Source organism: Petaurus breviceps, unplaced genomic scaffold (genome assembly GCF_028583685.1).
Source record: "Petaurus breviceps papuanus isolate PSGF00001 unplaced genomic scaffold, PetGlider_PUasm1.0 90778, whole genome shotgun sequence".
NCBI lineage: Eukaryota > Metazoa > Chordata > Mammalia > Diprotodontia > Petauridae > Petaurus > Petaurus breviceps.
In genome coordinates, this window is record NW_027187343.1 from 575,849 (window position 1) to 592,344 (window position 16,496).

Below are 16,496 nucleotides of genomic sequence, written 5' to 3' on the forward strand. Positions count from 1 at the left end.
AACCCCAAGAAAGCAGGAATTAATAATGACTTGCCTCAGATGTTAACACAAAATAAACAAATTATAACTAACAAATAAGGTAAAAATATATAGACAACTAACAGGAATATATAAGACCAAAAGCCATTCTTCAATATTTAAGTGGTCAAAGGATGATGAACAAATCATTCTCAAAATAAGAATTACAGGCCGTTAACCATTTTTTTCTCAGCTCTGCTTCAGATTCTCCAGATTTTACCACCTTCCTCAGTTGCCTCCTAATCCTGAATATCTTCTGAGGTCTACCTTTTGGGGATGGAAGTCAGTCATCTTCCCTTCCTTTCCCAGTCTGCTTCTGACTCTCTAGACTTCTTACCCCATCACAACTCCCATGCAGGTGGTTCTCCTTTTCTTCCCCCCTTTTTTTAACTCCCTTCTATATACTGTATTTCCCCATTAGAATGTGAACGCCTTGATGTCAGGTATTGACTTAATTTTTGTTTGTATTTGTATAACTAGTGCTTAGCACAATGCCTGGGACATAGTAAGTGCTTAATAAATGTTTACTGACCTTATGAGAAAGAATGTTCCAAATCACTATTAGAGAAATGCAAATCAAAACTATCCTGAAATTTTACTTCCAAATCAGTAAATTGGCAAAGATGACCAAAGATGGTGAATAGTCAATGCTGGAGGGGTTCTAGAAAAATAGGTACATCGATGCATTGTTGATTGAACTACAAATTGATCTGATCAGTCTAGAAAATAATTGGAATAATGTAAATAAAGTAATTAAAATATCTGTATCCTTTGACCAAGAGATTCTTCTTCTAAGGCATATACACCCTCAATGAGTTCAATAAAAAAATGAAAGCTCCAAACATACCAAAATTTTTGGAAACAAAGTAGATGCTCAGAAATTGAGGGAATGACTAAACAAATTGTGACACATGAATAATATAATACTGCTGTGCAATAAAAATGATGAACAAGATGAATACAGAAAAACATGGATAAAGACTCAAGATGAAAATGTGCAAAATGATTTAAGGAGAGTCAGGAAAACATACAAAATGACTACAACAAAAATGGTTTAAAACAAGAATCACAAAACAACTGAAATAGAATACTGGAAAATTATAAAGAAAAAGCTTGGTCTCAGAACAGGCAGAAGACACTTCTCCCTGTTCCACTGCAACAGTCAGGAGCCATGAGTATGGGACATTATATATATGATAAAGGATTTTTTCAATATGTTCTTTTAAAAAAAATTAATGGATCTTTGAGAAGGAAGAAAAATACAGGAAGAAATCTAGGCAATGTAAAAATGAAATAGGTCACAAAAATACATGTTTAAAAAGTAAGATCAACCAGAGGTCCTAGTACAAGAAGATGAATTTGGTCTCATTGATACAACTGAGATCTGGCAGGAGAGGATTTACAATTGGAATATGGAAGGGTATTCCTTATACTAAAAAAATGATAGGTAAAAAGATTGAAGACGAGCACCACCTATTAAAAAGACATATTTGCAAATGAAAGAGGAATAGGAGAAAACAGCATAAAAGGAAGTTGAATGAAGATCAGTGGAAATAAAACAGTAGTGATATTGTCATTAAAATACAGTTCTCCAGAGAGAAGAAGGAAATGGATGAGTTTGGGAAACAAATCACAAGCTTGGCACAGAAGAATAATATAAGAGTCATAGAGAACTTGGACTTACTTGACACTTAATTCCATACCACATTTATTAAGTAGTTATCCTAGAACAGGTACTATGTTAGACGCTAAGAATACAAAGATATCTGGATGGAACTCTCCCCCCAAAACAGAATAGTCACCTATTTTTTGACTTACTGATAACTTTACTTTTTTAAATTAAATTTGTTTTCAATTATGAAAAATTATTTTTTCTCCCTCCAATTTTTCCTCAATTCCATGAGAAAAGAAAAAGAAATAAGAAAAAGGAAACCCTTCTAACAAGTAAGCATAGTCAAGCAAAACAAATTTTCATACTGGCCGTGTCCAAAAATGTGTTTCATTCTGCATCTAAATCCATCACCTCCTTGACAGGAGGTAGGTAGCACTGGTCCTGTTAAAATGATCCTTTAAAAAGAAGAGTAACCAACAAGGGAAACTATTATTTTGAAAGTAATTCTTACCAAAAAAAGGAGGGGGTGGGGTGGGGCCAAGGGTTTGCATTGGTGGGTAAAGTAGAAATGATGCTATTTTGTTTGTGAAGTGACTACACCATCCAAAAATTTGTGATTTAAAAAAAGGAAAGGAAAAACAAATCTAGTCTGATATGTAGATGTAGCCTAGATTTGGGAAAAGCTAATTTCAGGCGGCCAGGTAGCACAGAGAGTAAGAGCACCGGCTCCAGTGTCAGGATGACCTGGGGATCAAATCTGAGCTCAGATACTCAGCACCACACCCAAAAATAACTGGCCATGTAACCTTGAGCAAGTTACTTAACCCTGATTGCTTTAAAAAAGAAAAAAAAAAGCTAATTTCAAAGGTTTGGAAAAAGGATCAACAGAATACCTTCAGTTCTAGAATACTTAATAAAAAAAGAGATAGCTTTATATATTCTTAGTAGCACATTATATTCTCTAGATGAAGCCTGCCCGTGAGGAATGGGAGGCTCTCAAGAATAAAATAATGAAAATACAAAGAAAAATAATTCTGATGATGAACAAAAGGGAGAGCTGTCTTAAGAGGTCAATGCAGATGCTACGAAACTAATCAACGCACTACAAGTTTCAAAAGATACATACCGTGTTTCCCTGATAATAAGACCTATCCCGAAAATAAGCCCTCCCCTTACTGTGTAAGATTCCTCTAAAATAAGCCCTATTGAGATTGCTACTGTAGTGAAGGTGATCCCCTGTGCTACACGCTACATTACGGTACCCTCCGTATGCACCGTCCCCCCGCCGTGAAACGCACGCCGCGCTCCGAGCTGCATCCAATCAGAGCTGCAGCAGTGAGCGCGTCATCCTGTTCTTCCCCAGTGATTTGCTTATTGAATAAAGGTACATTTTTTTGTTCACATTTACCTGTTTATTAAAATTGCTGTCAATGTTCATTAAAATAAGCCCTCCCCTGAAAATAAGCCCTCTGGTGTTTTTCTGTCCAAAAAAAAAAAAAAAGACAGTGTCTTATTATCGGGGAAACACGGTAAGTAAGATATGAAAATGTCCCCAATTCTTGCACTCCATTTAAAAACAATCAACCTCTCAAGTAAATGATGTGAGAGGCATAGCTTGACAGCAGTTTATCTGAAAAAACTGCAATTAATTATGCAGTGGATGGAGCACCAGGACTGGAGTTAGGAAGACCAGAGCACATCTGGCTTTATGTAATTACTAGCTGTGTGACCCTGGACAAGTCAATTAACCTCTTTTTGCCTCAGTTTCATCAAATGTTAAACGGGAATAATAATAGTACCTTCCTCCCAAGGTTGTTGTGAGGATCAATTATAAAGTGCCTAGGAAAGTGCCTGGCACATAATAAGCATTACATAAATGTTAGCTGATGATGGTGGTGATGATAATGAATCAAAAAATGTTAATAGATTATATTAAGAAAAGCAGAGTGAGTAGGATTATGAAAGTGATAGTCCTACTGTAGTATGCTCCAGCCACACTACATTATGTAATGTTGTCTTCAGTCCTTGGTGTCATAATTGAGAAAAGAATAGACAGATTACGTCCAGAGGAGGCTAACAAGAACAGTGAAGGCCCAGAGATTAGGCTATTTGAATTTCCGCTGAAGGAACTGGGGTTCTTTTGGCTGAATAAAAGACTTTGAAGCGGGAGGAAGAAACTATGGTAGTTGTCTTTAAACATTTGAAGGGAGAGACTTGTTCTTCTTGGCTTTAGGAGACAGAATCTTACAAGGGCAACTGACGGAAGTTTTAGGGAGGCATAGTTATATGTCTGATTCAAGGAAAATGTCCTGAACAAGAAGAGTTACTTTCTGTTATCCCTTTAAAATTGGAATAGGTTTGCATAGGTACTAGAAATCTTCAAGCAAAGACTAGATATTGTGAAGTATTTTTGTAGAAAGGATTGTTGCTCAGCTCCAGGTGGCCACTCAAGTCTCTTTTAATGCTGAGATTCTATGATTTTGATTATGTGATTCAGATAAAACATTACCCTCAAAAATCTTTCCAAACTCATTAGAAACCTGGAGAGGGGCAAGAAACCATCTCACTCAGAATTCTCTAAAACCAGGAACCAACTTGGGCCCAGAAATCATTATATTTCTTAACACAAAGTAGTTTTGAATCCCTTGAGCCTGACCCAATTCAAATGTACATTTTCATGGAACTCAAAGTTTCTAGACTAGAATGGAATTAGGTTATCAGTTAGGTACCAATAAATCAGAGAAGTTATAAGACAGCAATTAGTCAACAAAACAGGTTTCTAGCAAATGACTATCAAAATTTTCAGAATTTTTCCCATAGTTCTTATAGCTATGTGGCCAAGTTTCAATCAAATATTTCCTAATTTCTTCCTGATTCTATACAGGACACCTACTAGGGAGTTCTTTGAGTACTTCTTTTGAAGAAAGTAAGAATATTTTCCAAAATGCTATCTGAATAATTTTTATCACCAATCATGTCTGTATCATCAAACTAACATAAACCCCCTCAAAAGAGATCTTTAACTGCAGATATTAATCTGTCTTTGAAAAATTAACAGAATGTTCATTTTTTAGTATCTCCACTATTGTCCTTTAAAAATCACATTAAAAAGATCCTTTCATTTAATTCATCAACGGATCTTCCAACTCCTTTCTCAAAAAAAGGAGAAAGAAAAATCTAGAAAACTATGGGTAAAGTAGAAGGTTTATTTGAGAAGGAACAGAGAATTTTATCTAAAAGACTAAAGAAAATAACCATTTAAAGCACCTACTATGTGCAAGGCATTTTAAAAAATTATCTCATCTAAAAAAGAATACTAAGGACCAAACATCTATAAATAAGATTTCAATTTATAATGCTTGAAAAATTTATAGTTCAAATTAGTATAACACATAATACATACTTATCTATATTTGAATAGAACCATTCATATATACACCATTTGTGTGCTTTAGGAAGTTTGAGAAGGTTACGTAGACGGAAGCCAATCTTCTGTGAAGCTTTCTTGTCTGGTGTTGACATTGTTGCTGTGAATTTCTAGGAAATGAAATACAAAGATTATTTGAAATTTAGTTTCTTAAGTGAAGACAGATATCTATGATCCTTTGTAAAAAAGGGAAATAGTTTTGTAAAACAACTTTATAAAACATTCAAAATTCCTAAGCTTAATTTTTTTCACTAATATGAGTTTTGATTATTTTATTCTAATTTTCGGTCTAAAGGTTTTCATAAAATATATCATGAAAAAAAAACTTGATAATTGTCTTATTCTCCATCTCAGATAATGTCCTGATGTTTGAAAACGTATGAAAAAGGATCTAAGATCTTATCAATGCTGGCAGTATCTCCAATGATAGTCACAGTATAAGAAGGGGCAGGTAAAACTATTTCCTCCTAACACAGAGATTCCTCATTTTGCTCCATGACCAACCCACCTACTTTTCCAGTCATATATTTAAAAAAATATATTTTGGTGATCTCTTGCTTTTATATCACCTTTATTTCCAAATGTGTTTCTCCTTCTTTCAACTCCCAAAGAGGGGTATTGCATATGATAAAGAATAAAGAGGCCAAAAAGATCTTCTCATTTTTACTCTTCAAATTCACTGTTGATTTTGATCTTTGCTCTACCAAGCCAATGATCTGACTATACACAAACTAACTTTGGAATGCTATTATCGTATTTTTTGAAGTTTTTTCTAATGGAAGCAAAAAACAAAACCCTGAGGGAAAGAATAAGTTTTAAACCAGAAGACTGTTTTTATTAGTAAATTCAAATTTTCTTTTCTAAAGGTCATAATATGTTACAACAAATTCCATAGGGTGTTCTGACTTTTTTACTGCAGTGTAATTTTAATAGAAGTAGATAGATAGTAGAGTTGCTAGAAACCAGAATTCTGGCGATGGGGAAGAACAAAAATTCACAATCAATATGTTTCTATAACAGTGAACTATCAAATGAAAAGGCATGTAATGGACAAATAAGGAGCATATATGGAGACTACATACAGCTTTTATCCCTACCCTTTTCTTCCTTCAGACTCTTAGATCTTTTTTTCTATATATATATTCTATGATTATAAGGGTGGGGCTTTTTGAGTGTTATCTACTTCAATAGTCTTGGCTAGACACTATTTACTCATTCCAATCATGCTCCAATTGCTCAAGAATTTTGGAATGGTCTTCAGACTCAGTTTATAAGCCATTCAACAATAATGACTGCATTATATAAATTTCTGATAAAATGTGTTCAAATGTCCCCTTCTCTTGAGTCCCTATTCCTCATATTGCGATTTCATCTGGCCAACCCTCAACGGTGGGTCATTCTCTTAATTCATTGCCTTCCCTCCTACATGTACGGCTAAATCAAAGTGAAGGTAGAAAAAATCACTTACTTTTAACTACGTCCACTACAAAGTTATGGTACACAATCTCAACTGTGCCTGCACTGTCACTAAGCAATCCTATATCTACCTTATATCAACTCACTCTCCACTGTAGCAAACCCAAAACTTTTCATTCTTCCTCAAACATTCCAAGGCTCCCAATATTCTCTCAGCCGAGAACTTTGCCACATTATTTTAATGTCATCCCCCAATCTTTCACTTATTTTCATTCTCTCCGTCTAGTGGTTTATTTTCTACTGCCTAAAAATATGCCCATGTCTGCCCTATCTTAAAAAAAAAAAACTCACTTAATTTTTCTATTCCAGCGAACAAACATCCTATATCTCTTCTGTCCTTGTAGCTAAACTCCTAGAAAAGACCATCTACAATAGGTGCTTCTACTTTCTAAACTTTCACTCTTCTTCATCCCTTCTAATCTTTATCCTTCTACTGAAATTCCTCTCCAAAATTATTGATCTCTTAGTAGCGAAATCCAGTGGCTTTTTCTCATCCTTATTCTCCTTGACCCCTCTACAGTCTGTGACATTGCTGATCAATCTTTCCTCTTTTATACTCCCATCTCTCTAGGTTTTCAGGACACTACTCTTTTGGTTTTCTGCCTACTTATCAGACCACTACTTCTGCCTCCTTTGCACAATCTTCTTATGCCCTTTAACCATATGTGTCCTTCGGGGTTCTGTTTGGGCTCTCTTTTCTCTCCCTTTATACTACTATTTCACCTGGTGATAACAGTTTCCATGGATTTAATTATCATCTCTATGTTGATGATTCTCAGATCTACCTATCCTGGCCCAAACTCTGCTGATCTCCAATCTCACACCTCCAACTGCCCTTCATATGTCTCAAACTGGAAGTCCAGTAGACATCTTAAACTTGCTGTGCCCAAAACACAACTTGTTACCTTTCCCTCAACTCCTGTTCAATTCCCCACCTTTCCTCTTACTGTACAGGACAACACCATCATCCCAGTCCCTTGGGTTAATAAGTGAAGAGTTATACCAGACTCCTCACTACTCTCACCGCCCATATCCAATCTGCTGCTAAGACCTGTTGATTTCACCTTTGCAACATCTCTCATATATATTCACATGTATATGACACTGCCACCACTCTAGTGTAGGCCCACATTACTGAATGCCTATAGCTTGGAGGTGGGTCTGCCTGTCTCAAATCTCTCCCCACTCTAATCCATTCTCCATTCAGCCTAAAGGGTAGATCTGATCATGTCATCCCTTTCTTTCTACTACTCAATAAACTCCAGTGGTTTCCTCATGCCTCCTAGACCAAATACAAAATGCTATTTGGGATTCAAAGCCCTTTCTAACCTAGTCCCCTCCTACCTTTTCAGTTTGGCATATGGTGACAGAGAACTAACCAAGAAGAAATACTTGGCTATATAATCTGGGAATCATTTGCATAGAGATGGTAATTGAACCAGTGGAAGCCAATGAAATCACAGTTAGATACAGAGAAGAACAGAAAGTCCAGGACAAAGCCTTAGGGGATAACCAGCATTAGTTGCTATAACTTGGAAGAGGAATCCACAAAGCAGATTAAGAAATAGAAGCTGGACAGATAGGATGAGGAAGGAGAGGGAGCACCTGCATGAAAGTCTAGAGGAAAAAATACACAGGAAGATAATTAAAAGGTCAATGAAGAAAGGGATATAAGGATAAGAATTGGATGAAGGTCATTAGATTTGGCAATTAAGAGATCACTGATAATTTTGGAGAAGACAGTTTGAGATAAATGATGAGGGCTGAAGCCAGACTGCAAAGAGTTTAGAAGAGAGTGAAAGGAGAGGAATGAAGGCACTTACTGCAAATGGCTTTGTAAAGCAATTTAGCCATAAGACAAAAAGATAAAGGATGACAGTAAAGCAGAGATAGCAGGACCAAGTAGGTTTTTTTTCCCTACTGAATATCATCATTTTTATTCTTGAATACTGGAACTTTTTTTTTTTCATTTTTCAAATGCTTTACTATTAACTTCTGATTTACATCATTCATTTCTGCCAGATTTTGACTTACACATTTTCTCCCCGTTTTTCCTCTATCAACCACCCCAAAACAGCAGTCCCACAAGATATCCCCTCCTCCAATCTGCTCTCTCCCATATCTTCTCATACCCCCTTTGACTTTTCCAGTAGGGCATGGTGGATCTCTATGCCCCAGTGCCTGTATATCTTATTTCCCAATTACATGTAAAATAGTATTAATAATAGTGTGTGTGTGTGTGTGTGTGTGTGTGTGTGTGTATAAAAACATTTGATTTTAAAACTTTGAATTCCAGATTCATTCCCTTCCGCCCTTACTGGAAAGATAAGCAGTTTAGTACAGGTTGTACATGTGTACCTTATGCAATACATTAACATAGTTGATATATTATAAAAACTGACTATATTTCCCTCCCTCCTACCCCACCTCACTTGTTCTATTCTCTACTTTGATCCCGTCCCTTTTCAATAGTGGGTGCTTCCAACTTCCCTGCCCCCCAGCCAGCCCTCCCTTCCATCATCCCCCCTCTCATCCCCTTCCCCCCTACTCTCCTGTAGGGTGAGATACCCTATTTAGTGTGTATTTCACTCCCTCCCCAAGCCAAATTCAGTGAGAATAAGGTTGACTCATTCCCTTTTGTCTTCCTGTTCTGTGTCATTTTGTGGTTATGTAGCTCCAAAGTTTGTTTAGAGTCCCCTTTTAAATGAATTGGGGAAGGTGGAAGCTGGGAGCTGTGCGGAGGACCTGCTTCTATTCTGCCATCTTCCAAGTAAGAGTTTTTTAAGGATGAGGAAGACAAATACATATTTGTCAGCACTAAGGAAAAAACCAGTAGGTAGAAATTGAAGATTAAAGAGGGTGAAAGGGCAACTCTTCATCTGAGACAGGAGTAAAGGAGAAGGAAGTAGGGTAATATGTCTGGATGATATGAGATGAGAAGATGAAATGTCTGTAAATGTTAACAATGGTTTCTTTGGTGAAGTATGACCGAAGTCCTCAGTTAAGAGGGTGGAGAAGGTGTTTTATGGGATACTTGAGAAGAAATAAGGTTTGGAAAAGTTGGTATGGAAAGTGCAATGACAGATGGAGAAGGGAGGGGAAAAATGCCTTGCTGAAATGAGGGCCCGGTTGAGATTAGATGATATAAATCTGTAGTGGACTCAGCACAGTTTTGTGATTTCTTCCTGCTTTGTTCAACAGTATATGAGTGAGAGCAAAGAAGACAGATAATGGGAATAATCTACGGTTGGGGTTTGGCAAGGCAAAGTTTATCAGAGAAGGGGTAGAGACAATAAATGGAAAAGAAAGTGCAAAGCTGAGCTGCCTCACTCAAATGCTGAGAGAAGGTAAAAAGGAGAGTGTTGCCCATGTGGGTATAATGATCTAGGAAAGAAGTTGGGGGTAAGTCACAGTGAGAAAGAAGAACAAGGTTAAGGGTTGTAAGGCACAGGGAAAGGTAGAATGAAAAAAGCATTACTTAGAGAAAACATGTTACACTTTACCACAGGAAAATTAATTACAATCAGATTATAAAGACTGGTCTTATAGATTATATGTAATTTTATTTTAAAGAATCCTTTGTTGTAAAGATACCAGCAACATATTAAGAATTTACCTGTTATTTATTAATACTAAATATATTGGAAACAAGTTTTCTATCTATATCCTCTACTCACTGAGTTCATTTCAGGAACTCCTTACTATCTCGAGTATCAAGTGTAAACTCATCTGACATTTCAAGCTCTTCATAACCCTGACCCCTTCCTATCATTTCAGCGTTCTTGTATTTTATTCCCTTCCATGTCTGGTAAGATCTAGCTACACTGACCCATTTGCAATTTGTCAAACTCATCACTTCATATCACATCTCCATGCCTTAGCTTTGGCTGTCCTCATACCCACTCAGAAGTTTCTGCCCAGTCATTTTCACCTCTTCATTTCCCCAGATTCCTTCAAGACTCAGCTCAAATTCTACCTTCTGTGGGAGGCTTTTCCATGTCCCTTCAGCTGCTAAAGCCTTTCCCTGCCACTTATTTTCTATCTGTTGTGTTTGCCCAGCAATTTTTATTTGTTTTATCCATTAAAATGTATACTCCTAAACGAATGATTTAAATCAGAAGTTAATAAAGCATTAAAAAAAAATTTTTAAAAATGTATACTCCTTGTGGGCAGGAACTTTTTTTTCCTCTTTCTTTTCCTTTGTATCCCCAGTGTTTACCATGGTGTCTAACCCATAGTAAGCCCTTAGAAAACACTTGTCAACTGAATGACTGCTCTAATGTCCTTGATGAAACAGATACTTGCCTTAAAAGAAAAACACACCTGATTATAGATGCTATTTGCTTTTCACTTGCTAATTCATTTTAGTTTCATTTGATTCTATATCTAACCTAGCTTTGGAATGCTTCACTTTCAAGACTTAGTTGGTTTCTTAATGCTTGTTAACCCTAGCGTTCATTTCCTTTTCCAGTTGTTCAACATTCCTGGTGAAAACCATTAGACTAACTGGATTTCACATACTATAAAATTAATTGCATATGACTTTAGTTGGGCATTCACTACTGCTCAGCTGTTCTTTTACTCAAACCCATTCCTTGTCTTATTGTCTGGTACAATTGTTCCAAACACTAACTCATTCCTACAGCAGATGATTTATCATCCTGCTTCACAGAAAAAATTAAGATCACTATGAGTATTCCTATTATAATCCTTCCATACCACTTTCTTTGTGTTTTTAATCTGTACTTTCCTCTAAATTCTCCATAAACGACCTGCCTTCAGAGATTCACATGATAGTAGGTGAAGCAGAGATAAAGGGCTTAGGATCTGTCATTTTAAGTCAATTTCTTTATGAATTACATCAGTGCAACTTTCATAAAAGCCCTTACAGTATAACTGGAGGACTGAGCTTCAAAACTAAAAATACACATTCTGACCTGTAGGATCATAGATTCTTCCTGCTCCTTGGGAATCCCATTCCGGTTAGCCTTGTAAATTATGCTAGAGGTTGATGTTAAGATATTGTGTTGTATTTGTTTTGTGTTCTTCCAGAAAAGTAATTTGGAAATATGCATCCTTAATTATACTAAACTCTGCATATCCTTTCACCTAGAAGCATCACTACTAGCCCTCTCCCCCAATGAGGTCAAATGAAGAAGAAAAGGACATATATACAAAAATATTTATAGTAGCTCTTTTTGTCATGGTAAAGAAATGGAAACTAAGAGGGTGTCCATCTGTTGAGGAATAACTAGACAAATTATAGTATATGAATGTGATGGAATACAATAGTGTTATAAGAAATGATGAAGAAAATGGTCTCAGAATAAACTTGGGAAGACTTGTAAGAACTGTGCCAGACTAAAATAAGTGCAATCAGGAGAACAATTTATAATATAGTAACAATGTTAAAATGAACAGTTTTGAATGTTTTAACAACTCTGGTCAACACAATGATCATCCATGATTCCAGAGATAATGAAGACCTCCTGACAAAGAGGTGATGGACAAAAATGCAGAATTAGACACACATTACTGGGTATGGTCAACATGGGATTTGTTCGACTATGTATATTTATCATGAGTGTCTTGTTTTCCTTTTTCATTAGGGAGAAAGAGATAGAAAGAAGAGAGAGAGAGAAATTTAATTGAAAAAAGTAAAAGCTTAAAATAAATGGGACACTAAAGAAGACATAAGAAGATACCTCACTCCTTCCTCTGCATAGGTGGGGAATAGGTGTCTAATGACACAGCACATCACATATTGCAAGAGTTTTTCTTTTGATGTCTTTATCACTTTTGCCGAATTTTTTAATTCTCTTTTGAAAAATTCTTTATTATGGGAGAGGAAAGGAAAAAAGGGAAAATCTAGGTGATGTAAAAAACAAAAAACATCAATAAAAATTTACTTAAATGAAGAAAAATGGGCTATTCAAACAATTCTCTCCTCTAAATCCTTTTAAATTCTTAAGAGGGCAAGCAAAATTAATATTACAAGTTCAGTTGATATTTATTATGGTTTTCACATTAGTTTTAAAGTTCAAATACAACATAGAGTAAGACTAATTACTGTGTGTACTATATGCAAATCATTAGGGATGCCCATCAATTGTAGAAAGGCTGAACAACCTGTGGTAGATGATTCTGATGGAATACTATACTCTAAGAAAAGACAAGGGGAATGCTTTCTGAACAGCCTGGGAAAACTTATAAGATCAGATGTAAAGTAAAGTGAGCAGAACCAGAATATTGAACAGTTTCAACAATACTGTATGATGATCAACTGTGAATGACTTAGCTCTTCTCAGTATCCAAGTCAATTCCAAAGTACTTGTGATGAAAAATACTATCCACCTCCAGAGAAAGAATTGAATGCAAACTAAAGCATACCTTTTAAAACTTTCCTTATTTTTCTTGAGGGTGTTTTCTTTTGCAACATGGCTAAAATAAAAATACGTTTTGTATGATTGCACATGTATAATCTGTAACAAACTGCTTCCCTTCTCAAGGAGGGGAGAGGGGAAGAGTGGGAATTTAGAACTCAAAATTTTTAAAGACAGGGGCAGTTAGGTGGTACAGTGAATAAAGCACCAGCCCTGGAGTCAGGAGGACCTGAGTTCAAATTTGGGCTCAAATACTTGACACACTTATTAGCTGTGTGACCTTGGGCAAGTCACTTAACCCCAACTGCCTTGCCTTTCCCCCCTCCAAAAAACAAACCAAAAAATTAATGTGAAAATTGTTTTTACATACACTTGGAAAAAACAATAAAATATAAAAAAATTTTCTCCAAAAAAGTACATTCAAGTTTCTTGTATACACAAGGTTTTGGTTTTTGTTGAGTTATTTCAATTGTGTTTTACTCTTCATGACCTCATTTTGGAGTTTTCTTGGCAAGGATATTAAAGTGGTTTGCCATTTCCTTCTCCAACTTCCTTTACAAATGAGAAACTGAAGAAGAGAGGGTTAAGTAACTTGCCCAGGGTTCTCATACCTAGTGTCTGAAGCCAGATTTGAACTCATGAAGATAAGTCTTCCTGGTTCCAAGTCCAGTGCTCTAACCACTGTACCATCTAGTTGCTCCTAAGTAAGGTTACATTTCCAGCCATTTCATAGCAATGAGGACATGGTTTCACTATTTCAAATTTCTATGGAGTATATTGTTGCTATTTCTTCAATTTTATAAACTACTCTTGATTACCTCTCTAATTTGGTCTCCCTGTGATCTGAAACACAACTCAATCATAACAATGTTGGGAAAATAAAATCTACATTACAATGATCCATTTTTCAAGGCTGCTGTCAGAAATGTGGTTGTACTGAGAAACAGAGTCTGCCAATAAGACTGACTGTTCTAACTTGTTCTCATAAGCACTATTACAGCATTACTACATTCAATACTTCCTTGCTTAGCTTCTTTTCTTTCTTATTTAAAATTTAAAATACAGATCATCAACTTAAGGAACAGGGATGCTAATAGTGAAAGAGTTTATCTGATTTCACTCCATACACTATCTTCTTTGAGCTAAAAACGAAAAGGGACTACATGCTTCCTCAGTAATACTGTGCATGACTTATTTTTCCTCATTTCCATTAGAGGAAAAAAACAGGCTCTCATATTGCCAAATCTATTTATTTATTATTTGCTATGCCTAAGAGAGAAGAGGAAGGGTGTAGGATTGTCTTTCAAGTGTGAAGTTTATAATGAAGTAATAACTTTCTATTGATAAGTGACACAAAAACCGAGCTAGAAAACAGAAATAAAAGAGTATCACTTTGGTATCATTGAATGAATCTTGGATACCATTTCTGTAACTAACTTATTTCCCAGAAATTTATAAAATGCTGGCTCAAACTGTATTATGCTACACTTCTATTCTTCTTTCATTTTAGGAAATTCTTTTGACTCACACATACCTGTGGAACCATTGCAACTCTCTGGTTTCTTTTAGGGGACCTTGTATTTAATTGTCTCTCATCATCTTCACAAAAAAGACGGCTTCGTTTTGAATTTCTGAAGGGCTATATGACATAAATGTAAAAGAATTAAATGAAAAATCAAGAATAATTTTCCATTATATATGCTATATATTCCCACAACAGGATGATATAGCCATGACTTCATTAGAAATGCCAATGAAAGATAAAATGCCAAAGATTATAGAAAACAGCCAGACAAATACTTTCACATGATTCGTTTCCAAATCCTCCCATCTCAGTTCTACTCCATCAGCCTGGGACTTGGTTGGGCAGGAACAGAAGCAAAGTCCCCAAATGACAATCATACCAATCACAAGGTTATTTACCCATATCATCTACCTCTAAAATGTACTTTTGCTTGGTGTATAAAAAATGTAGTTCATTATTTATTCCATTATTATTTCTATTTGATTGTTTAAATCTCTATTTGTTTTTACTGTAAGTTTCTTGAGCACAAAATTCTCAAGTACTCAAAATGATCTACGATCTTATCAGTGCATATTTCCTTTTTAAAAATACAAACTGGCAACCCATCATATGCAACTCTTGAATTTGTATCCCACAGATTTGCCGCAGGGGGTTCACCTAAGGTGGCAGAGGTCTTTCTCACTTTGTCCTGATACATTATGAGGTAGCAGTCGAACACAAGGCGTGGCTATCCTTTGGTCTTGTTTTTGCCACATGATTAGCCCCTCTTCTTCAATCATAAAAGTACTGATGATATTCTTTATTCTAGTTCCTCACTGTTACTTGTTATATCTTGTGATGTACTTATCATCATCACGTATGACTCCACTGAATTATATCCAGTTTAAATTCTTTGGAAACTAGTGTTCCATGCTTTACAGATATGCAACAATAGAAATATACTGGTATTAAAAAGGTGGCCTTTTGGGGCAGCTAGGTGGCGCAGTGAATGGAGCACCAGTCCTGGAGTCAGGAGGACCTGAGTACAAATTCATCCTCAGACACTTGACACTTAAGTAACTGTGTGACCTTGGGCAAGTCACTTGGGGCAATTGCCTTGCCTTCCCTCCTCTAAAAAAAAGAAAAGAAAAGAAATAATGATGAAAGGAACTGTTTCAAAGAAACCTAGGAAAACCTGTATGAACTAATGCAAAGTGAAGTGAGCAGAACCAGAACAATTTATACAATAAAAACAACACTGCAAAAGCAAACAACTTTGAGAGAATTAAGAACTCTGATGAACACAATGACCAACTCCAATTCCAAATGATGACAAAGCATACCACCCATCTCTTAAGAGAGAGATGATAGACTCAGGGTGCATAATAAAACAGGCATTTTCTGGACATGGCCAAAGTGGGAATTTGTTTTGCTTAACTGTGCTTATCATAAATTTCTCTCCTAGCCTCCAGTAGGGGAAATAGGAGAGAAAATAGATTTTTGCTAATTGAAAAAAATTAAATGTAATTTAAAAAAAAAAGAAAAATCAGAAGGGCATACTGAGCAATTAATACTTCATTGCTGTTGCTATTCAAGTTTGTGTTTGTTTTCCCTTTGGCAAAAAAAAAAAAAAAAGGGAGTTTTACTTTTTCCCAAAGACAATCCAAACTGCTCATCCTGTTTATTTTGGACCCAGCTTATCCAACATATGGAGTGGCTTGCCAAGATTATTGACATACAGACAAATACATGTACAGATGGAAAGATGCCATAGGTTTTCAATCTAACTGTATTTCATAGTCTGGACAATATGTATTCTTCATCCATTTGGTTTTTCATGGTTATACCAAACTACTGAGTGGTAGATTCTCATCTAAAAGTTTCTGCAATACTATAGGGCCAGTACATGCAATTAGCATGATATCATTAACAAATAGAAGCATCTGGAGACCATCACTAGTCATACGGAATCCTTCTTGAATTTGAATTCTTTCTTGGATTTTCTCAATGAGAGTAGCAAACACCTTTGTTAAGCATACATCTCCCTAAATTATGTCTTGCTTAACATGAATGATC

The 16,496-nt window shown here is 35.8% G+C and overlaps 1 protein-coding gene across 2 annotated transcripts in view; it reads right to left on the bottom strand.

Annotated features, from left to right (window-relative positions):
* The window catches only part of LIN9 (lin-9 DREAM MuvB core complex component), an 89,350-nt gene that overhangs the window by 34,781 nt on the left and 38,073 nt on the right, over nucleotides 1-16,496 (bottom strand). For both annotated transcript variants that reach the window (XM_069069103.1, XM_069069102.1), the window contains exons 4-5: nucleotides 14,451-14,555; nucleotides 5,034-5,167 (exon numbers count right to left, since the gene is read on the bottom strand). In XM_069069103.1, coding sequence (XP_068925204.1) covers nucleotides 5,034-5,167; nucleotides 14,451-14,555 — 239 coding nt within the window. The remainder of the gene's footprint in view (nucleotides 1-5,033; nucleotides 5,168-14,450; nucleotides 14,556-16,496) is intronic.